We start from the raw sequence: 24393 nt of genomic DNA, 5'->3' as shown, positions 1-24393 counted from the left end.
GCAGATATAATTGAGAGGGTGTCCAGATAAATTTAGGCCAGTTCCACTTGACTTGAGGCCATCACATGACAGTTAGTACAATGAATCTGTGTGTGTGTGTGTGTGTGTGTGTGTGTGTGTGTGTGTGTGTGTGTGTGTGTGTGTGTGTGTGTGTGTGTGTGATCCATGAAATCGTCACTAGTTTCAGATTCAAATGAAAGCAGAGCCTCAGCAACTCCAGAGACTTCCTCTGATGAGGCGGTTTGGACTGAGAGCGTGCACAAGTGTTGTGTGTGTGCATAAAGCGGACCAGTGTGAGTCTTCCCCGCTTGTGTGTAAAACAAGGTCAACTCGGCTATGTGAGCTTCAGCAGCTGGACCCAGCACATCTGATGCAACACATGCGAAACTGGAGGCAATCACAACATGGAGCACAGAGAATTTCGATCTCCAGGAGCGATAATGATGGCGAAGCCTGCCTGTAGTGTGAGCGCTCCGTCTCTGTGGTGGGTTAGGGGGCTGACGGGGAGGCTGTTGTAATCGTCAGCTCTCCCTGTGCTTCACCACGCGGGACTCATTTTGCCAACCCCAGCAGTGGCCCAACCCAAAACCACCAACCTTCAATCTCAGGCTCAAACTAGCATGGAGGAGAGGAGGTTGGGGGTTGGAAAATAGTAAACCTCATAAAAAATGTGTTTTGATACAAACCTAAGACGAGTAATTTCACAACTGGGCTGACATGTTTTCTGCACATGTGAGAGGCTGCTTGAATCTCATTGGCCAACTAAAACAAAGAGTAACACACGTCTATGCCTGGCCGAATGAGGAATGCAGCTGACCAGGCTGGTATTAATGTTATCTCTGTCACACAGCAGGCACTAACTCAAATATATAAGTAAGGAAATACATCCCTCGTTCAAAAAGAAATGCAAATGAGCAGATGACAGTAAGACTGACAGAACCAGAAATCAGGAAGCACAGATTTGCATGACAGTGAACATTATGTATAAGAAACTCTTTTGTCATGCAAAACACCAGGAAGACAGGTTGAAAGAATCATTGTCCAGCCCCTCATAGCCTGAATAATGCTTTGTTATGGTACTGTAGTGGCCCTCACATTAAGCAGCCCTGCAAAACATCCTGTTGAAGATCTATTTAATCAATGTACTTCTATAGGACTTACATGTAGTATATATCCCTGCACCCTGAAGACCTGTTATTCAACATGTTGTAGTAATTTGCCTGTTAATGTAAAGGAGAGCTCCAGTGGAGCAGAGCAACTTTACAACCCCCCTGTGCTACTATGCTACTTAAACAGCAGATTTCACAGCACTGTAAAACAGCAGAAAAAAGTTTTTTTTCCACAAATGCCTCTCCCTTAATGAAGGGAATACTTTTCACTAACACATACTGTACATGCAAGGCCCAAACAACTTTAGTTAACATAATTTTCTTTCCTTTGTTGTTTCATGTTATGAAATCAACCTTTTATACTCTGCTGTTACACCAGTTGGCTAGTCACTACAAACTTTTTCTGCATAGCAAAACAAAGATACCAATGCCAGGTCGAATTCTGGATGAAAACTGTTTAAAAGATGTAAATTTCATCTGGAGTATTTGCATTTGATGCACAGGTGCAGCTATTAAAAAACATGTCTCAGGTTGAACATGACTGTAAACATTATACAGTTTCAATGACATTATACAGTTTCAATGAAGAGCTAGAACGACTGATAGAGAATATATTGTATATGATATTGTCAGAAAATGAGGAGTAAGATGATCTGTCCATCACAGCTAACATTTATCATTATTAACATTTTGCCTAATTCTCCAGAGCCCACTGTGACAGTTTCAAATGGCTTGTTTTGTCCAAGCAACTGTACAAACCTACACTCTCACACCTTCCACCTTCAAAAACAAAGCAACATAGCTTATTTATAGCTGTCACCATGGTGAAGGCAGCATATTCAGATGCTATTAAAGATATTTCAATCATTTAAATTAAAATGCAATAAAGTCACACACCATCTGCCACATAAAGAACAAAGAATGACAAGTGTATGGGCTCGCAAACAGACGCAGTTGACTCGCCCACTGATTGAAGTCACAGAGAGAGACAGATGAGTGAGTCGGTCCAGTAACCAAATAGTAATAAAAAGCATATCAAAAATACACCATTGTATTTTCCCTCTTGTGCACCTCATAGAGCCAGGTTGCATACACCAAGGGGTGTACACACCCCCCCTTAATGGGAACCCTGCTGTAAAGGATTACTTGACTATTTAAAAAACAGTTAAGTAAAAATTCCCTACTTTTCATATGGATGTCCAGTCAATGCTGATGGTAAATGAAGTCCATTTAAGCAATAAATTCTTCAGTGTGTGCTATATTGACCAAGAAAACTTGAGTTATCCTGCTCGTTGAGTTGTGCCAGCAGTGCCCACATGTCCATTGCGTGCAAATTTCTGATGGCCCAATCATGTTGCCATGTATCACCACCCTAGCCTATGGCTATTACTTCATTAGCCAAAACCTGGTGTAAAGTGACAAAAATGCTCATAGTACACCCCCTTGCTACCCAAAGATGGAGACTAGAAATTTAAGCTGAAATAGCCTGTAGTACGGCTGAACATTTCATCAAAATTTTAGCAAAATTACAATACAGTCTTCTGCAATTTTCAAAGCGCAGGAGGCACAATATTTGTTAAATACACAACATGGAAGTTCTGCAATCTCAAGAGATGTAGTTTGGTGATATTGTGAAGTAGCATGGCATCATAGGAGTTGTTTTCAAGTTGTTAAACAACCATGTTGGCTGATGCCAAGCTATATAATGGGACTCAGACAGTGATCATGATCATGAATGAGGTAATATACTAAAGTTTTAAGTGAGTTAGGCTACAGCAACTAGCAGCTAACAGGAAACACTGTTACCTTGAAAAAATTACAGATTTCTCTGGGTTTGTAGGACAAGCACACAACTCAACAAAATATATAACATAGGTCAAGCATTTGTAGACTATTTAATACTGAAACACCATTATAAATTAGATATTGTGATGCTACAGTGATGTCCTGGCCTACAAATCATATTCTACAGACCTAAGAAAATTTCGTTGTTTGGGAATAGATCCCTCAGAAACCATACTATCATTCATTCATTCATTCCCCATCATTTGAAACTTTTTAAATTAAACTGAGAATACTGATGTGAAAGTTATCACTTCCTCTAATATCGCATATAGCCTGTAGTTCTTCCTCAACACCGGCTACATCACTGTGACATCACTGGATGCAGGAAAAACAACACATTTTGCAGCAGAACTCTGCTTTCTGTCAGTAAAGCACAAACAGAAATTAATTACTTCAATTAACTTAATTAACCATCAGCACTGAGTGGACATCCACATGAAAAGTGGTGAATTTTGCCTTAACCTACTACTGATTAATCCTGATTGATGCAGTCATACATCAGCACAAGTGTTTTGAATACATCAAAATTGATTTATAATTATACCCCATTAGCTTAATGGTATAATTGGCTGAAGTTAAATACTTTAAATCCAACCTAGCTCCAGTTCTTTAGACATTACTCAGCACCACACACTGAGTGCACACAAGATGCTTAGTCAGACAACACTACTGACAGCCACAGTTGTCATTATTCACCATGTGCACCACTGCACAGACTTTAAGTAGCTAACGTTAGCTAACCAGCTAACTAGCTTAAAGTTCGTTACTGTTATGACTCGTCTTGAAGCAAAATGAACAATAACGTGTTAAAACAAAAGGCAACATGAGAAGCGTCATGTTTTGGACGCAGCCAGTCAAATTACCATGGCTGGCAACAACAGTGGGCACGGAGGCAACTGCGATAAAGTTACGCTAACTCTACTAACATTATTAAGTCGTTAAATTAGCGTTACGTTAGCTAGCAAAGACAAGTAACGCTAGCTGACATTAAAACTCACCTTGCGTTGGGAGGACGGACTCGAATGGCAACTTTAACGTTTGCCATGATGCCTTTTTTTTTTACGATGATCATACACACAACTCAGCAGTTGGTGCACAATAATGTTTCCCGTGTGAGCATGTTGAGTCTTCTGGCATTTTACTCCGATAAAACTTAAGAGCGGGAGGAAACGGTCCAGCCATCCGCCGTTCGGGTCATATCCACCGGCTGGTCGCGGGTTCTACCGCCCGCCGAGTCTCTCCAAACTCTGAAGAGCAGAGCTGAAACTTCCTGCTGGACACAGAGGGAGGGGACGGAGGGGAGATGCTGCTGGATACTCCTCCTACTACAACATATTCAAATCTTTTTTTTTTACATGTCTGTTATTATTTAAATCCCCCACTGTTTAAAGTGTTAAACTGGGAGCTTACTTAACTTTATTTTCGCCAATAGAATCAAAATCAGATCTTTTTTTTTTACTCCTAAATATTAGTATTGGCATTGCCCCTAAAAATCCAGCACCCAGGCTTTGAAAGCCAATGCTTATACTGGTGCTTTTTTTTAATTAAAGGGATAGTTAACTCAAAAATTAAAATTCAGCTGTTATCTACTCTCCCTCATGCTGATTGAAGGTCAGGTTTAGTTTCTCAGTCCACAAAACACTTCTGGAGCTTCACAGGAAAATAGCATTGCAGAATCCCCCAAACAGCTGAAGTGAATGGTGACCAATTTTCAAATGTAAAAAAAGCAACAAACAAAAAACATTAAATGTCTCCATACTGCTCCTCTGGTGTAATCCAATGATGTGCTGTTCACACGCAGGCACACCATCCACATCCAATTCAGACACTGTGCATGTGAACGTGGCCCCAAGCTAAGGATCGACAGTGAGGATTTAGACTAAAAACATGGTTGACATCTTTAAAGTTAACTTGGCACGTCGGGGCTTTAGGAGACATGGATTACACCAGTCAAGCAGTGTGGAGGTATTTTATGGGTGGGGTTTTTGTTTGGTTGTCTTATCCATTTGACAACTTGTCACCATTCATTTCAGTTGTTTGAGAGACTCTGCAGTGTTGTTTTCCTGTGAAGCTCCAGCAGTGTTTTGAGAACTAAAAAACTAAACCCAGCCTTCAACTGGCATGAGGATGAGTAGATACTGACTGAATTTTTGTTTTTGCATAAACTATCCCTTTAAACTGTGCACCACTGACTGTCATACAATGACTTGAATTTACAATAACTTGTGCAATAACTCACAATAAACAAAACTGTTATTACACCGTTATATATGATCATAGCTCGATGCACATTGTTGTACATAATTCTTACATCCATTCTCATATTTCTAATCATCTTAAATTTTCTAAATATTGCAGTTTTTTAATTTTATATTGCTGTTATATGTTGTGGATAAATGGCATGCACCTTTTCACATTTCTTATTGTACATATTTGTTATTATTGTTATATCTTTTATGTATTATAGTAGAATGTATATATTTTTATGTACTTATTTCTGTTCTTATAATTCTCTATTCTTATGGAGATTTATATTTTTGAACAGGAGCACCTGTAAAATCAACAATTTCCCCAATAAAGATGGGATCAATGAAGTATTTCTGATTCTGATTCTGAATCAGATTCTGACGATACAGTGTTTATATAGCATAATGCAGGTCTGGAGAAAAAAAAAAAATCCAATATCACCATATCACCTGATATTCTTACTGTATTTTATACATATGTATATTTGTATATGTAAGATCCAAAATGACATCAGGGCACTGAAAGAGTAAACCTTCACAGATACATTTAATAATTATAAATTAATTAATTAAAAAAAAAACATGTAGAACAACTTGAATTAAGAAAAAGGATCAAATATACAAAAACGCTGCCTGCACATTTATTTTTTTTTTTTTACATTTGAACTGGTCACCATTCACTTCAATTGTTTGGGAAATTCTGCAACACTGACCTTCAATTGAAATGAGTGAGTAGATAATGACTAAATTTAAATTTTTGGTTAAACGTGATATTAAAATACATTTCATTTCTGGTTTCTGGTTTTTTTTTCTATGCACCGTTTAATTATGTTCCCTTAAATATCTGAAGAAGCTGTTTTACCAAAATCTAGAACTTAGCTGTAGATTTCTAGCACTGTACGTTTTCTGCTCATACTTGTTTTATCTCTAGGTAGCATGAACCTTCTTTCAGCTGCATATGTTTGATAATTGTGTTGAGCAAACAGAGAAAAACCTTTCAGAAAATATCTCTGGTGATGGTGTCACCAGTTCATTTTATTTTGTTAATGGGATTTGGGATTTGGTGATAAATTGTGTCAGCTCCCGAGTGTTGTCACAATGTGATTTTTCTAGTCATTGTGAAACTGTAAAAATCAGAGTAACAGGTTTTCAAAGTGGGCGGCAGGCCTCCCCAGGGGGGCTGTAAACAGTTTCAGAGGAGGCTCAGTGAATGGAAGTGAAAAATTATTAATCAAAAGCAGATCACACAGAAAAGCACAAGTGTGTGTGATTTGGTTACAGAGATACTTCAGAGGTACAGTAGTTTGGGGGAACTTCACAGTTTTTCCAACCTTCTCATTCTCAAACTAATAAATGCCTTTGAACAAACCTTATTTAAGTATTTGGTGTCATCTGAAGTTATGTCAAGCGACAGTATTTGGCCATTTTGGCTCAAATTAGTGTCAGTGGGATCAAATAACACAATCATGATCCCATAGACGCCCACAGACGTTGGAAGCCCCTGCTATAAAACAACGAAGACGGCACACAAACAGCATTTAAACCAGAATACATCTTTATTATTGTTATATTTTTAACTTTGTGGCAACATAAAAAATACTTCAATTTAAAAGCAGCTGGGGGATACAGCGTTCGTTCAACATGAACAAAAACAATCACAAATGCAAATCTTGCATTCATGAGATACACATGCAATCACGAGTAGTGGCGGTCAAAGGCAGTGTGTGAAAGTGCTATACTAAAATTAAGACTTTTATTTCCTCTGGTGGGTCTAAAAACCAACAAAACATCACATTTTTCAGTTAATTTTTAGTAGATGTCTAAACAAGTGTTTTCTTGACAAACTAATGGTTTGTTTTAAGAAAATCTAACATGTAAAACATAGGACCACAATTGCATGTTTTAATGAGCCTAGATCTAAAGTTTCTCAGTTTGAGTCCTCGGCTGGAAAAACTTCCAAATGCCCATTTTGATGCCGACCCTTCTCCTGACTTTTTGAATTGTCTGCTATAGTCTTGACTGTTTGAAATGTTTGATCTAACAGTATTTCCCTTCGGACACAATCATCTCGCAGGTTTGCCAGCAGGAAGGCTCAACAGATCTAAGATGGAGAGGTCCCTGGTTATTTCTGACTGGCAGGGCTTTCTGCTTAACTCCGGCGCCTTAGCAAAAGAGCAGAGGGATTCATGAAAGTCTGCTGTCACTTCACAGGTGGAGAACAAAAGTTAGAAGCTTGCAAAGTCTGTGCAGCAGCTGAGTGTGGAGCAACTGGAAAAATGGTCAACAACAAGAGGAATTCATCCAGAACCATCTCTTCCTTGAACAACACGCTGACAGATGTGACATGAAACACTGTGGCGGTCACACAAAAGATGTATTATTGTTGTCATGTAGCTCCCTCTACTGTCTGTTGAGAGACCTGCAGCATGTCCACCCGGCTTTGCAACTCAGCCAGAGGCAAGGGGGGTTTAATACTCTGTGACTGCAGCTGAAAATTTTCTATCAGCTTCTGAAATGACACAGAAATGAGAGAACAACGTGAGCAACAGAGAGAAGAAAGGCGTCAAAAGAGGTCAAATCACTACCAAAAAGAAATAATTCCCCAAGACTACATGATGACAAGAACGCAGCGAACCCTCACCGCCGGCAAGGCCAAGTTTGTTAACTTCTTCCAATGAGATTTGACCTCCTCCTCGCTCAGGACTCCTCTGTCAACCAGACTTCTCACTAGGAACAGGTAGTTATTCCACTAAAAAAAACACACACACACACACACACACACAAAAGAATAGATCAGAAAAGGTTAAAAACTGTTAAAGAAATTAATAGTCATAAGCCCTGTTTGCACAGGACTTGGTACAACCTGGGGACAAACCCAATTCCAAAAAAGTTGTGACACAAATATAATAAAAACACAGTTCGGTGTAGGTAAACACAGTTTGTCACTGCATCTACAAAAGCAAGTTAAGACTCTACAAGGCAAAACAAAAGCAAAATATCAGCAACGTCCAGAAATGCTGACAGCTGACACAAAATGGAGAAGTGTGCTGTAGCCTGACAAGTTCACATTTCAATTTTTTTTTTTTTAAGAAATAATGAACATAGTGAAACGGGCCATCCAGATTGTTAACTGTGATGGCTTGGGGGTGTGTTAGTGCCAGTGGCATCACGGCTAACTGTCACATCTGTTAAGGCCCCATTAATGCTGACAGGTACACGCAGGTTTTGGACCAACATTTGCTGTCATCCAGAGAACTTCTTTTTCAGAGACGTCCCTGCTTATTTCACTATGACAATGCCAAAAAATGTTTCTGTACGTGTAACAACAGTGCTCAGGTACCAGACTGAGCTGCCTGCAGTCCAGACTTGTCTCCCACTGAAAATGTGTGGTGCGTTACGAAGCACAAAATATGACAACAGACCCCAGACTGCTGAGCACTTGAGGTCATATATCAAGCAAGAATAGGAAAGAAATTCACTTTAAAAACTTCAACACTGTGTCCTCAGTTCACAATCGCTTACAGAGTGTTGTTAAAAGAAAAGGTGATGTGAGACAGTGGTGACCATGCTCGTGTCCCACCTCTTTTTTGGAACGTGTTGTAGGCATCAAGCTAAGAATGAGTGTATATTTACAAAAAACAACAGAGTTGATCATTTTGAACATTAAATATTTTGTTTTTGGACTGCACAGAATTTTTTTGCAGCTTTTTTACCCAGCTTTTCTTGAACTGGGGTTGTAATTATGAGGTCGACCGTGATCTGCGCCAGTCATGTTCATAATTTGAAAAGTAAAAGCCCCAAACTACCTACCACATTTCACCATATTTTGTCAAATCTGTAACGGATTTTTTAACATCTATTCTCTGTTTTTAGACAGCTGAACAAGCGTGAAATTTGATTGTGGCTCATAATTTGTTAAACAGCAGTCAACAGCTGTGAGATCAGCTACAGGCCTTTTGAGTCTAAAATGAGTGATAATGACAGAGAGAGAGAGATTAGCTGCAAACGTGTATTTATGCTTGTAACACATGAAGAAAGTGAGCAAAACAATTCTAAACTATACTATTAATGTGGCAGCTGAAGTCACTCTGCTTGATGTTAAACAGAGCCCTGACATCATATCCAGGGGATAGTGTCAGTAAAATGTGTGAATGCGCTGGATGAAACAGACGTGGGCGGGTAACTTCTAACTCACAAGGTCCCCTGGTAATACTAGTCCTGTGCGAACAGGGCTACAGAAAAGGTTAAACTTCACAAAACATGCCATGAAACATCTGTTTAAGAGAATTTAGGTCAGACAGAGCTGAGCAAAACAGCAAAGAAACCAAACAGGATGTGAAATATTGAAGCATGCTGGTGGCTGATGGGTTCAGTTCAGGCCAAAGACCTTTTGTCGAACGTCATTCTCCTCACTTTTGTCCCTCCTTTCCCGTCTGTCTCTGTACTATCAGCTGTCCAGTTGACGCAAAAATTCTAAAGTTTTCATTATATAGAATGTAAAATGTCTGTAGTAGGAAATAGACTTGCTCACCATACCAGAATTTAAACATCGATACAATTCTAGCATAGAAAAAAGACTTAATACCTCTTTCTATACCACAGCAAGAAGGAAAAAAGTCCTAGGTGAACAAAATAAACTATTTTTTTTTTTTTTTAAATTCTGCACACGGTGCTGGTACAGAAAAGAATACTGTCTGGGTTTGCTGCAAGCAATATTTCAGGCAGGACAATGAACTGAGGTCTTGAATAAGCACTGAGATAAATTATTTTTTTTAAAGCCCTCGTACCTTCAATACTATAACTAACAGATACTGTATTGTATTAAGGATGTGGTATTGACACATCATTGAAATATCAATATTTGTAACTATTTGTAGCTTATTTTAACTAAAGTAACTCATCTCAATAATCTAAAAGAGACCAAAAAGCCCCTTCTGAATGCCATTCAATGGTCCAAACACTTGTAATCATAAATCAGCATAAAACAGAGGGGGAAAAATGTAAATTAAATCCAATGCAAACATGTCATAACTATGTTGGATCATATTTTAAAGTATGTGTAAAAACGTTCAAGTTTAATATATTGTGTAAGACTTTTGTTTAATTTTAATTTCGTAACATGTGCACATCTGTTGCTTTAAATCCTTGATCAATGCCTACAGTGTCTATAGAGGGCCATGCACATACAGCGTATAATTGAGGAGAATATACTATAAACATAAAGCTAAAAAGGTAGAAGTATTTGCAGTAGCATAACTAATACTTGTCTATCAGTCAGAGAAGCAGTGGCAGATGTACCTCCGTGTCGCTGGCCTTCAGCACAGCAGTGACAGTGAGCGGGGTGAAGAGCAGGTGGAGGGGGGCGGAGGCACAGCAGTCTCCTTCCCACAGCTCAGCAAGCTGCTCCAGCAGAGCTCTGACAGGAGGCTCTGACCCCGAACCAGGACCAACAACAACCCCATCACCTCTGCTGCACCCTGACAGAGAGCGCACCGGCAGCTCTGCGGACACTGAGCACATAACACACAACAGACACTCAGCTCTGTTACACAGCGCGTCAAACTGGACTTTGTGCTGCTTCTATTTCAGCAGCACAGGGACATTTAAACAACTATCTATGAAGTAGAGGCAGTTATTGTAAATCAAGCAGTTTAAAGTTAAAGGGGCGTATGGTTATTTGAGGTACTTATCCATAGTCTGTGTACTACCTACAATAGATGATGGTTCACACACCTCCAGTTTGGAGAAGCAGAGAGAAGGGCCAGCAAGGAAGGTAAACAATGTTATCAGTGCTTTACTTCTCTATCAGACAACCTTTTCTGACAGGAAACTGATGTTGTCTAAGCCAAATATTGCTCTCTAAATCAACCAAACTACACAGGCAAAATCAGTAATTTTACCTTGCAGAACAAGTGAGTTGCCAGTCTACCACTGTCTTGATTTTTTAGTGTTATTGTGTGATTTTGGTGAATATGAATGTTTTAAAAGACCAAAGTTACAAAATTACTCAAGCTAACTAACAGATGCAGGCAGCAGGAGACCTGCAACTCCTGTGTTCTGTGAGGTAAAATGAACTGATTTCACCTATGGAGTTCGGTTGGTTTGGAGAGAGTGATATTTGGTTTTATATAACGCCAGTTCTCCGAAAAGAAAGGTTGTCTGACACTAAGATAACGCAATGAAAATATAGGGTACACTTAAACTGATACTGACCTTTTTAGATGGGCTTTTTTCAGGTGGCTAAAATATGTTTTATTGCTGACCCTGTCAACAGCAGTACATTGGTTAGCTTCCATGCTGGTACCCCTCCTTGCTTCTCTGAACTGGGGGTGTGCCAACCTGCATCTACTGTAGGTAATGCACTGACTATAGATAAGTACCTCGTACAAACCCACTTCAAAAAAATCCAAACTATCTTAAGAGTCTATTATTCTGAGCCTGGACTCTCTTACCCAGTTTGCAGGCCAGCAGGACAGTTGTGTTCAGCAGCATCTGCTCTGACACCACAGTTGAGAACTAAGCAAAGAGATCAGAAGAGCAGAGTGTAAAGAACACAGACATAAATTAGTAAATCCACCACAAGTGTTTTATTGCACTTGCGTGCTTCGTGTACCTTTCTGCAGGCCAGTGTGTCTCCCACTCTCTGCAGCAACGTTTTGATCTGGGAGCCGCTCGGCAACTCCTCGTCAGTCCTGGGGCCGACCGCGATGCTCAGCAACTCCTACATTAAAAGTTAAATTTAAGTAGAAGTTCAGACAGAAACGATTCACAGGTTTATTCTTTGAAGATGCAAGATGTTATTTTTCAAATCCAACCCCAAAAATCATGAAGAAAACAACAAAATGTGAAGTTTTCTGTAATTCCTCCAACACGTGTCTGTATTCCATAGCTGTTTCCATACCTTAATCTCAATGAGGATGTCAGAGGGCAGTGAAGCACTGTGGCTGCAGTGTGGAGGACAGGATGCTGCTCTCTCACTTCCTTGTTTCCTCTTGGGAGTAGTCGACTGTTCCTGGCCGACCAGCTCAACCATGGTCCCCTCCACGTCCCCCGAGTCCGGCGCCACTGGGCTTCCAACGGCCTTCATCACCCGATCATACCTGCTCTTCCACTCTCGTCTTATCAGGGCTGATGGCGAGAAAACAGAAAGGAAATCTTAGATGGATATCCTCAGGGAACCTTAAATCACAGCACTGGTTTCTCTTTTCTTTTCTTCTACAATGGCAACGATGTTGTAACAAGATCCCAGCAGCACTGAGAGCTTTGAGGCTCAGGTCTTTACAGGATTGTACCAGTGTTTTTGCATGTTTTAGCGTGTTCTCTACACACAGTACCATGTATTCTTACTGGGGATGGCTCGATAGCACTCTTTCATGTCTGACACTGCAACTTTCAATCAGGTACAGCCCTTTTCCCGTTTCTGAAACAACTCAGCTATTAATAATACATTTTAATGGATGCCCTTCGGTTAACCTAACCATCTAAAAAAACGTGTTCAAAGTGAATCAAATGTTTTACTCTCATCAAGGAAGAAATACACAGCAGCACAACACGACTCAGTTATGAAATACTGCTGCTTCTTTTTATTTACATTTTTAGCACCACTTTTAGCACAATTTTTGATGGGTCAGCAATATTCAAAATGAAAATTAAATAAATGGCATAAATGCATTTACTGTAGCTGTTTTGTCATTTGTTGTAGCTTTAAGCTTAAACTAACAGCTGACATGACGCCCGCGCTGCTGACAGGTCTCACTCACGTTCAGCTACTGTTCGTGTGACACATGCTGCTAATCTATGCTACTCGTGACACATCTCTCGTGATAGTTTAGGCTAATTAATCTATCAGATTATACTCTTTTCCCCCTGATATCAGATCGAGGTAATTTTGGCCAGTATCAGAAAGATGCCGTTATCAGATGAGCACATCCCTAGAATTTACATACTTTCTCAGAATACTTGCACAACTTAATCAGTCCAGGCAATAGGCCATCAAAATAAACACTATGCAGTCTAAACAAAAATGTAATATTTTAAATTTCACACTGGTATCAAGGAAGCTAATAGTGTTTTCTTTTATATAAAATAATTCTTTTTTTTTGTCTCCACAAGACAGTAGCTACCCTTCTTTGTGGCATTAAAATCAACTTGCAGCATTAAAACAGATCCACTGATCGATCCAGCAGATCATTATTTTGCCCATGCTGTAATAAAATTCAATATTTCTGACTTTCTATTGTTTAGTGTTTTAGTGTGAAAGCAGATTCCTCAGTGTGTGCTGTATTAATCAAGAAATATAAATCAGTAAACTATTTTTTGCAGAAAAAAAATAGACTACAAGGAATGTGGATTGCTCTGCACTGAAAAATTGGAAGAATCAATTTAGAGTGTACATAATTTGTATTTAACACAGTCAAAACGTGCAAAAACACAAGCAGGTGCATTAACTACAGTAGCTACCTGTGATGTTGGCAGAGAGCCAGCTGCAGGCTTTTTCTGTTGCGAGGCGCTTGGTGATGTTTTCAGATGTGCTCAAGACCTACACAGAGAAATTGAGTACAAGACATGAGAAAAATCTGCATTTATAGACTTTTTTTTTTTGTTCTCCAAGCTGTGTCAAACTTTGCTAGAAGTGCTTCGGGAATTATTTTGTGACACACGCAGCATATAATCATTTTTGCACGGTGATTTTTAAAGGACTTACAGCGGGGGAGGTCTCATCAGGGAGCAGTATTCGTATGGCCTCGGGACTTTTCTCACAGCAAAATCTGCAAAACCACATAAAACAGAGATTATCATAGAGAAGACATTACAATAGAGAAGTAAAAAGCTAATGGTGTATAATAATAAAACCCTGATTGCAGACAGTTTCTGTTCTTTTTTTTCACCTCAAAATAAGAATCTTTTCTCAACAATCAAATGGCCTCATTTCACTCATGCATGGATATAGGCTGTTAAAAAGGAACCAGGGGCTGCTTTACAGAAACTTTCTAACTTGCAGATTTTATCATAAATGTTTGTAAGGCTGTCTGCTATCTTCACACACACTCTCTTATCTCCCAAGTTTGTGCTGTAAATGTAAAAAAAAATATCTTTCAAATCTCTAAAGATGTCACTAAAATCGGTAACGCGTGTCTTGAAGTTACGAGCCTACCAGTTGCCAGGTAACAGACATCAAAGCTGATTAGAAATGTTGGATTCAGTATTTAAGATTTCCTAACCTGACATAAGATAAGATGAAGTAAAATCAGACAGGATTCCTAAAGTTAGTTAAAATCTGTTCCTGTAATGCCAAATGGAGAAAAAATCCCATCAAAGACTCTTCCTACCTTAACACTTAAGATGGGAAGTTTCTTTAAAACTGCCCCTGTTACTAATATCCTGTTAAATCTGTGGACTGCTTGCAGAAGAAGCTGTTGTACCTGGTGGCTTTTGCCAGGGCCTCCAATCCAGCGACACACAGCTTAGCACAGATGGAGTCATTCAGTTTTGGAGGATTCGAGTTTGGCAACTCGAGTCCGTCTCTCAACATCTTCTCACCTTGATCCACCAACTCACTCACTAAAGTGGCCCTGCGGAGAGATACGAACACTGTTCAGTTGTGATTAAAAATAGAGTTTTTATACACATCTATAAAGAATGACCACACACAAGCAACTCTCTCACATTACAGCACATTCTACCATTATGTCTCAACATGTAGTAGACAAATAGTAGAGACTGGGCAGCACTGTGACCAACTGAGAGCCAATGAGAGATAATGGTGGCGAGGTACCTTAGGGTCAATATAAGGAGAAAGCTTTCTGTTGTATTTCAGCTGCTCTGCTGACTAACGCTTGAGAATAAAGATCTTTACTTTCTACAGTTTCTTCTGCCTCTGAGAGTTTGATTTGATTCTGAAAAGCCATGACAGTACATCTGCACCGGGTGGTGAATTCACACCAGCCTCCACTTGGGTGCTTGTAAATTCAGACTGTTGAGCATTCACCAGCTTCTTAGGTAGGCAACCAACCAGAGTTGCAGGCTGATTAACCGCTATTCTGAAAGTCTTTTTCAATTCTAAAACATAATTCGGGGGAGCGCTGGTGAGAGTCAAATAAAGAAATGTGAGCGATACAGCTGATTTAGAAATTTGTGGCTTGGAAACTCAGACATCCATGACTGCTTCTGTGCAGTGTGGTACTAACTTCATGTGCTTGACGGCGTTGGATCCGACTCTCTCGGCTACAAACTCCACGGTGCGCCGCAGCGACGGAGGCTGGTTGTGGAAGAAGGCTTGCTCCAGGTCCACCTGTCACATTCAAGCGATTAGTCTGAATACACACGCGCACAGTAGATTCAATCATTCCGCATATTACCTTCACAGCCTTTCTTGTTGACTCACCTGCAGTTTCTGCTGCGACCTGTTGGCAGTCGGCGTATCCCTGAGCTCAGCAGAAGTGGGAGTGATCTTGCGGATAATTCCCCCACTCTTGGCCGTGCTTCCAGACACAAAGGCAGCCAGGAGCTTACGAAACTCACCTGGATAAAAGCAGGGCATAACATCAATCAATACCTTTAAGAACTACAGGCTTCTCTGTGGCCCATTTTCTGAAAAATATATGAGGATGTGAAGGCAGATGAAAGTTCTGAAATCTTTTAATGCAAACTTGAAACCTACCTCTTCTGCCTGGCTTTTGATTAAGAATGGTTTAGAGACAATATGTACTTTATATTATTGTATTGATGCCATTTGTGTTTATTTTGTTCCATTTTACTTTACTTAATTTAACTTTATTCATCTGTTTTCAGTGTTATTTGTTCTTATTTTGCTCTCTCTTTAATCTGTTTCATCTAGTTCTCTCTCTTATACAACTTTTTTTATTATTGCTATCATTGCTTTTAAATCTATTTTATTGTATTTGATCGTCATTATGATTTATTACAGTCTACACTTGCTCTGTCTTATCAGTTTGAAAGTCAGTTTTTAAGCCCTTTGAACTGCATTAAACTGAATGAAATGTGCTTTACAAATGATTGACTGCTTGCTTGGTATATGGATCAAATGTGATCCAAGCTATCTATCTCCTGAATAACAGCATTTTATCTCTTCTATAGATAAAACTGCGACTATACTACTAGAAAATATACATGTAACAAATTTAAAAATGTTCCTATACTCTCCACTTACCGAGAAATGGACAGCATGTATAAAGAAGTTGCTGATCCACCAGGGGAATGCAGTCCTATAAAGTAACAAGAAAACTCTCAATATAAATGAAAAAAATCAGCAGTGTTTTTTTTTTTTTTTGTGGATACTTTAATGAATATTTTACTTACAAGCCCTGAAGCAGTCGTGCTGCTGTCCTCCAGCTTGGCCACCTCAGTGAACTCATTAGTGAAGAAAATGTCCTCAGGAATCACAGGGATCTACACAAGTTAAATATCCCAATTTTAACTATATGTAGCTGTTATCTAAAAAATGAATGACTTTCAGACGAACACAAAAGTGAGCACAGTAGGTTTTTTAGTGCTTCCCACTATATACAACTTTGCACAAAAACAAATAATATCCACAAGTTGTATCTCACCTGGAAAAGCCAACCCAACGCAGACACCATCAGTAGCTTGTTCAGGTAACACATTTCTCCAGATCTGCCCAGCAGCATTCTCCTACAAAGCATATGGAAGTAATATTTGACCTTATTTTCCAAGAAAAGAACAATATGTCAAATCAACAAAAGGAAAGAAAAAATGTATTTCCATGAGGACATATGTTTCTCATTTGTTTTTCTTTTGTTCGTTTTCAGGTTAGTTATTTTCTACAGCATTAGTGTCAGGCATGGGGGAAAAAATGAGGAGGAAGATTTTGTTATTTTATATTGCACTTCAAGAACAAAGTCAAACTTTCACCATTAGCACCAGGCATAAGAACAAAATCAATTTGAGAAGGAAGTTTTTTTGTTTTTTTTTTAGAATTAAGTTCAACATTTCGACTTTCTCCTGAAAATGCAATATATAAAAGGTAATCTTCCCCCTCTTTTTTGTCTTTCGCCTGGCCTTTTCACTCTTTACAGTGTGTCTATTCAGCTATAATTTATATTCTCACATTTTAAGGAAAGAGTGGAGCTTACAAGATGATGGCAACACACTATTAAAGCAAAGAACATACACAGAGAAGCATCAGCACAGTATCGCTGAGTTCTTCTGTATATTAATTACTACTAAAAGTAAGTTTATTTGACAGGCTACTTAACAAACTTTTCTTAGTTAAATGAAGAAACATGGAAACAGACCTGTACAGGAGAAGCAGTGTTCCCAATGCCGTTCTATAGCAGAGCAGCAGAGGACCGATGAAGTCCAGCATGGAGAGGAACTCCACCAGCCAGGGCACAGTCAGGATGGTGCGCCTCCTTTTCATACTGTTAGTCAGCACAGAGCACACATCCAGAACTGGAACGCTCTGGGGGAGAAAGACGGACTAATCAAATGCCAGAAAAAATCCATTTACATCTGTGCCACTGCTGTTCTGGGAGAGGACTCTAAAATTCATGATGAAATATAACTCAGGAGGAATTTAGCCCTTATGTTTAGCTTTTACATGCTCTGTTTTAAGCAGGACAGAAGAATTAGTTCATCAGCATTGATATTTTTTACTCCTCACCTTGCTGCGCAGGGCTATAGCAGTTTCCTGTATCTCCCTGGATGGTTTCTCCGCTGTTTGGTAAGGCAGAAAGGAAATGAATCCCAGAAACTTAGCCAGAAGACGAGCGAGGAGCAGCACTGAGGTGAACCGCTGTTTCTCATCCTGATGAGGTGGAATACAGAGACAAAGATTTTTATAACAATCATCAGCATATCGGTCAGATTGGCCTTTTCTGGTTCTGGCAGGTTTATAAAATCTTTTGAAATCTTTTGCCTACTATAAAAAAAAAGATTGTAGAACTAGCTTGATCCAAACTGACAGGGCACTTGAAGCAAAAATCTGTGACACAGACATTTCACTAATATCACTTTGTCTGAGTCAGGTAGTGTACCTGCTGCTCCATGTCCCCGTCTCCCTCCTCTTCTCCCTCCCTGATGGAAGCAGGAGGACTAAGGATGGACACCTCATCCAGCTGGAGGAGCTGCTGACACAGGCTGTCCTGCAAGTGCTGGTTCAGCTGGCAGCTGGTAAACAATATGTAAGACATGTTAGATCACAGTAAGACAACACACACTCGATTAACATGAACGGCTTTTAGCAGTTGTCAAGGAAAATGTTTGATTTGGTTCAAAAAGGACGTCTTCTCTTCAAACAAGAAAGTGGAATCACTGCTATTATGAAAAGACCCTAACCGGCTTGTGAGGTTAAGTAGCTATGAAATAAATACGTTTTAATTTTTCATATGATAACAGTGTAATTGGACGTATTGTCTTACCAGCTGGCTGTTTGCAGGAAGTCCCGGAAGAACTCCTGATGACCAGGGAAGGATGGAGGAGGGCAGGGGCCGGCGACCCCATGAGGCTGAATGAGACGCTCCTCGAGACGCTTCAGGCGGCCCAAACTGTCGGCTCCCAGCATGCCTAGCAGGTCAGCGTCAGGAGTATCCCCAGGAGAGCTGTTCACACGCGGGCCCTTACACATCTAATAGAAATACAGCATTTATTGTTCCAACTGCTAGCAATATACCACACATTTGTTTAAATGTAAGTGTGAATGAGGTGCCGCAGAGTACCTGAACAAGCTGCTTCAGGAACAGACGGGAAAAATGGGAGTGGTTTCCTGCAGAGGTCAGTTGACTCATCATTCCTCTATAAAAAAAAGACTTAACAATGAAATGCAAAGAGCAAAAAAAAAAAAGATCAATAGAAACTGCTATTTATTATTTAAATTGCATGTGGTTCATAAGATAAAAACTTAAAAAGTTACCTTATCCGACTCCCCAGAGCAGCGTCAAAGTTCCACCCTGGTTCGTTGTGGAAGTCCTCCCATTCTCGTAACACCTCATAAAAAATATCTCTGAGAAAAAAAAAACAAAAGAACATCAAATTCAGAAGTGTACCTCATGATAAAATCTAGCTCAGCAGTCTAGAAGTTTTAACTGATCTCCTACAGACTTCAACTGTCATACAGGTAGTTTTTACTGCTCACAAAGCGAGAGAGCAGCTTTACAAAAGAACTGAAGATGCGGTGCTTTACCTCTGTTTTTTAAAGGTGTGAAAGGCCTTGTCGCTACCAAAGTTGGACCGGTTGTCAGTAGCAGGCTGGAACGGGACTGAGTGGATGAAAGTGGAAACTGAAGGAGAGAGCTGGAACAGATAAGGAGGAATAAAAACATATCAACAAAACAAGTAAAGCAGCACAGTTTAAATTTCTCTGAAAATTGTGGACAGATTATTAACATTTAATCAAAACACAGTCTAATAAGTAAAGGAAGTATATAATTATAAATATATAATTTAACAATCGGGCTGCAACTACTTACTTTCATTACCAATTAATCTGATGACCATTTTCTTGATTAATTGATTAGTTGTTTAGTCCAGAAAATGGTGAAAAATGATGATCACCGTTTCCCCAAAGCCCAAGGTCCTAAAATATCTTATTTGTTCAATTAATTTAATTTTTTAACTTAGTTTAATTCATTTTAATTAATTTATTGATCATTACAATGCATCAGAAAACTATAGAAATGTTTTTGAGTGTTAGTGAAAGATTTTGTAAAGGTCAAGGTGACATCAAATGTCACCAACAGTGTTGCAAATAGTCCATTTCTCCAATTTGAGAAGGTGGAGCAGTCAAATATTTGGTATTTTTGCTTGTAAAAATGATCCAAATGATTACTCTTATTATCAAAATACTTGTATTAATTTAATGTTAATCAAGAAATCAGTTAACCAACAAATCACTGCAGCTCTAAAAATGAATACAATGTAATAAAATTAGCATGGTGCACTAGGGCCAATATGTAATTCTATTCAATAACACTCAGGGAATAATAAGCATGTGCTGCTATACAACACACGAGTGTGTTACCTTGGCTGTGCTTCTGTCCTGAGCCTGAGTCAAACGGTCCCTGAGATCCGGAGAGAAAGACACCACCCTTTCGTTCTCTGCCAGAAGACGCAAGGTGCACTTGTCCAAATGAGCTACCAACCTGCCAAAAAGACAGTGTTAGGAATCAGCTCAGGTAGACTGCAGGAGTAGTGTTACTTCATTAGGGGAAAAGTGCTGCATGCTGATATATTCGTACTCCTAAAACTGTGACACTCACTGAAACTGATTCTCCAAAACCTTCACCGCAAAATACACACAGTTGTGTACTTGTCTCAGGTAACATCTCTCCAGAACATCTGAAAATGTAAAAAACAAAAATATAAACTTTCAATTTCTATTCAAGCAACAGCTCCTAATATTTTGATATTAAAGTGACATTAACCCACCTGAGTTTGCTGCACACAAAGTTTCCTGTTCATTATCATCATGAGTGTGAGGAGACCGAGACGTCAGCAGCTGCATCACAAAGAAAAGCTCCAGGAAAATGTTTGGCACCAGATTTTCTGTAAGACATGAAAACAAAAACAAACTCATTTTCTTCATCTTTAAAGATCTTCATTCCTATGTCCACAGCCCTACTTAACACACCATCTATTGTATGTATTTACTACTGTGTCTGTGTTGTACTACTGTATTATTTTGTTTACTATATTGTATTTAAGTTGACTGCAGCTGTGTGTAGCACAATTTTACATCTTATCTTTAAAGTCACTTCTTAAAATTATTTTGTTTGCAGGTATTTATATACTGTTTAGTGCATTTGTGTAGTTATTCCTAAAGCATTTCAACTCCATTGCTGAGTTAGTGTTTTTTTAAATTATTTTATCTATCTGTAAATATCTTATAAAGTGACATATAAAAATACATTCAATTCACATTTTTTCCTCCTCAGTTTCTTCACTTTTGGCACATTAATGCCATCTTGTGGTCACTTGCCAGAAATGCAGGTGCAGTAGAGCTCTGCCAGGAGATCCAGTTCCAAAGAGAAGGTGACTTTGGATGGTTCGGGACAGGGCGTCTGCACATCTGGTGTAACTTTAGATCCCGTCCTCAGCCCTGACTTTGTGGGGGTGCAAGGGTCCAGAGAGGACGGCAGAGGAGAGCCGACCTGCTGAGCACGCTTTGTCCTAAAAACAACATATTTCTAAATTATTAAACAGCAGAGATCAACAAAGCCAAGGAGGAAGTGATGTTGCAGCGCAGCTAAAAAACACAAAAAATAAAGAAATAAGATATTGTGACATATGTGTAGAAATCTGTATACAAGAATGCCAGGAAGTACCATGATGACCTACTGAATATCAATTACAACATCCACTTCACAATCCCTGTGAAATAACAGGAAGCCTACACCCATCTATAATGAAGAACGGGAAACAGTATTTATAAAACCAAATAATAAATTACAAATTAAAGAGAGATTGGAGGCTGATGTGCAACAAGAGATATCAAGGGAGGGCTGGAAGGGAATATGCTCTGAATCACACCTGGTAACAAGCTCTGACAGTTGTAGAAAATTCAAATGGGAAGTTATTGCCAGATATTTTCAAACACCACAGAGAAACACAAAGATGGGCCCGACAAACAAACAAATGCTGGAGAAATTGTGGAGCACAAATGGGAAACCATTTCCAGATATTCTGATCATGTTCTAAACATGACCAAAAGCCTGAGCCACACACATACAATTTGTGGATCAAAAGGATCCAAGATATTTCTGTGATGAAGGAAATAACTTACTTTGAGTTTAAAAAAGAACAAATTTGAAAAGAGATGGAGTCCTACAAGGAGCTCATTAATGCAGTGATAACCAAACTCATGTATCTGTTAAACCTTTAGAAGGTAACTATATGGCTGTATAGTTATTTTATTTATTGTGGAGTCAGTGGTTTAGTAGCTTTGTTTTTTCTTTTTGTTTTTTAAAATTTACTATCTATTTTTTCCTATTTTATTACATCATTTATTTATTCAATTATGTTTTACTTATTCTTATGTTATTATGTCATTATACAAAACTATAATGGATAATGTGTTTTCACTGAAAAATAAATAAATAAATAAATAAAGGTGCAAAAAAAAAAAAAAAAGGATGTAAACAGTAGATGGCATGTAGTACTGGTTAGGTCAAAAGTATAACAAACACAATATAAAAAGTATTAAGCATAAACCTTTAGTAAAAGGTTAACTTTTGTGTCTGATTTAAGTATAAACATTTAGCATGTGCACTTACTTTTCCCTCTTCAGTAACTCCCTTTCTTCCTGCAGGCTCAGAGGACTCCCCACTGACCCCTCAACCACCTCCACGACCGATGGAGGCGTAGATGGTTTACTGAACGGAGTGGAGGTGAAGCAGGTCTTTGGTTTGGAATGGGGCCGCTCTGCACTGACTGGTGTTGGGTTTATTCTTCTGGATGGTTTGGATGCCCTGAAAAACAATAGAAAGTGTTAGACAAAACTCAACACTGACTCTGTAATCGAGATTCAGATTTGTCTGAGAGTTGTTTGGACTCACGCAGGTGAAACAGGTGATGACCCAACAGGAGGGAAGTCCTCCAAGTTGCTGAAGTTAAGCTGCCCCACAGATGGAGGTGACACCTGTTCACTTATCCTACTGTACCCTGGTCCTCCGCCTCCTCCTCTACCTGACCTCCTCCCGCCACTCTCCCACCGTCCAGTCTCTTCACCATGATGTCCTCCACGCCCTCCTCCATATCTCCCTTGTCCCCCCATCGGCATGCTGCCCCCAGTCCTCCTGCGGCCCTTCTGTGACTGGAAGCTGGGACTGGGCTGGAGGTCAGGAGGAGACACCATGTAGTCCCCCAGACTGATCCTCTGGCCGGAGCGGCGCTCGGATCCTGAGGGCCTGGAAGCAGGGCTCCATCCTGTAGTAAAGGAGGGACTGCTGAAGGCGTTGACCCCGCTCAGACAGTGGGACTGAGCAGAAGCATCCCACTCAGCTCCAGGTGACACAGAGGAGGCAGGAGAGAACAGCTGGACCCGGCTGGCACTCCGAGAACCAGCTCCACCACCAGCAGACCTACAGCCCCTCCTGTCTGTGAAGCCCTGCGTCTGTTCAGCGGGTCTGGGCCGGCTGGGGGTCTTGGCTGGTGTGGCAGGTCCATGGGTCAGTGCTTGACTGCTCTGATCTCTCAGGAAGTTTAAAAGAAATGGGACAAACTCTTGTTTGTGGACTGTCACTCCTGACTCAGTGAACGTCAGGCTGTCACCCTCCTGATGAAAAAACATATAACTGTTATAGATATAAATGACAAATGCAGCTTTTAAAAAGCTGAAATAGCACAGACGACCCCAACATAAGAAAGTAAGTAGGTCAGTAAATGTTTTACAGGACAGAAAATAGCCAGTTGACCTAGCTAACAATGAGCCGAACAACATCTGCTAACCTGCACAGCCCCCTTCAGATAGTAATAATAACGGAAGCAAACAGCTATGGTTAATTAGGACGTTTTAAGGCTACATTTTCTCTTGACTTGGTGGGGAAGTTGACAACGTAGCGTCTCGCCTGGAGGCTAGAGCTAACCTAGCTCGCTAGCTCTCCAGCTAAAAGTTTTGTTTACAATCAGTTGTCACCTTTGTCATCTCATGAAGCAGCCTACACGAGGGCAAACGCCTAGAGGACGTCTAACTAATGTGACTCTTAATCATTTCGGACCAACCTCGACAGTCTTCAACCAGTCCAACACCGTGTTAATGTCCGCTTTCTTCAACAGAACAGATTCCAAAAGAGCCGCCATTTCTGCCCAGGAGCTGCGCGGCGAAAGCACTGAGGGGAGGGGGGCGGGGTCGGCGTGTACGCAGACGCGTAATGCGTCTGACGTAGCCAACCACGTCTGCGAATGACAGTCCGAGCTTTAGCGTACTTATTTTACCTATGTATACATTCAATTACTTTTTGGACTTGAATGAAAAATTATATATTGTGTAAAATTAAATCATACTGTTACATTTGAGTGTAAAATTATGTGAATTTAAAGAATATATTAAGACTCCACACTAATTGTTCTAACTGTACAGTGAACTCTTTAATAAAATATATATATATATATATATATATATATATATATATATATATATATACATATATATATAAAATTTATATATAATCTTAATAGGTTATTTCATTTAAATATACAGTCCATTTGTTCTCTGACTT

The 24393-nt window shown here is 39.6% G+C and overlaps 2 protein-coding genes across 4 annotated transcripts in view; both read right to left on the bottom strand.

Annotated features, from left to right (window-relative positions):
- The window catches only part of stard9 (StAR-related lipid transfer (START) domain containing 9), a 55860-nt gene extending 51670 nt beyond the window's left edge, over nucleotides 1-4190 (bottom strand). For both annotated transcript variants that reach the window (XM_084742034.1, XM_084742035.1), the window contains exon 1: nucleotides 3953-4190. In XM_084742034.1, the coding sequence (XP_084598160.1) occupies nucleotides 3953-4026 (74 nt within the window). In that variant the 5' untranslated portion in view covers nucleotides 4027-4190. The remainder of the gene's footprint in view (nucleotides 1-3952) is intronic.
- A 2547-nt stretch (nucleotides 4191-6737) lies between these two features.
- cdan1 (codanin 1) lies at nucleotides 6738-24008 on the bottom strand. Of its 2 annotated transcripts, none has more exons than XM_084742608.1 (28): nucleotides 23897-24008; nucleotides 22732-23450; nucleotides 22450-22644; nucleotides 21156-21346; nucleotides 20606-20722; nucleotides 20437-20515; nucleotides 20199-20319; nucleotides 19362-19471; nucleotides 19092-19181; nucleotides 18898-18973; nucleotides 18601-18806; nucleotides 18217-18349; nucleotides 17844-17987; nucleotides 17476-17642; nucleotides 16771-16852; nucleotides 16520-16609; nucleotides 16371-16425; nucleotides 15585-15721; nucleotides 15388-15491; nucleotides 14623-14772; nucleotides 13905-13968; nucleotides 13661-13739; nucleotides 12102-12328; nucleotides 11814-11921; nucleotides 11653-11716; nucleotides 10499-10710; nucleotides 7836-7949; nucleotides 6738-7709 (listed from the first exon to the last, which is right to left on the bottom strand). In XM_084742608.1, exons 1-28 carry the CDS (start codon nucleotides 23972-23974, stop codon nucleotides 7587-7589), a joined length of 4035 nt encoding a protein of 1344 aa, XP_084598734.1. In that variant the 5' UTR covers nucleotides 23975-24008; the 3' UTR covers nucleotides 6738-7586. The 2 variants fall into 2 exon arrangements, with proteins under 2 accessions (XP_084598734.1, XP_084598735.1); XM_084742609.1 differs by having other exon boundaries at nucleotides 7842-7949.
- Between the last annotated feature and the right edge of the window lie 385 nt (nucleotides 24009-24393).

This window comes from Lutjanus erythropterus, chromosome 18 (assembly GCF_056507025.1).
Source record: "Lutjanus erythropterus isolate fLutEry1 chromosome 18, fLutEry1.hap2, whole genome shotgun sequence".
NCBI classification, from domain to species: Eukaryota; Metazoa; Chordata; class Actinopteri; order Lutjaniformes; family Lutjanidae; genus Lutjanus; species Lutjanus erythropterus.
Note: the sequence above shows the minus strand (reverse complement) of the source record. Positions and strands in the feature narration are given on the sequence as shown.

Coding starts and splice junctions, on each gene's coding strand:
- cdan1 (XM_084742608.1), bottom strand. CDS start 23,974: ATGGCGGCTCTTTTGGAATCTGTTCTGTTGAAGAAAGCGGACATTAAC. Junction 14,773..15,387: donor AACGCCGTCAAGCACATGAA/GTTAGTACCACA, acceptor ATCTCTCCGCAG/GGCCACTTTAGTGAGTGAGT. Junction 7,950..10,498: donor TGAAGGCCAGCGACACGGAG/GTACATCTGCCA, acceptor TGTTTTTTTTAG/TGGAATAACTACCTGTTCCT.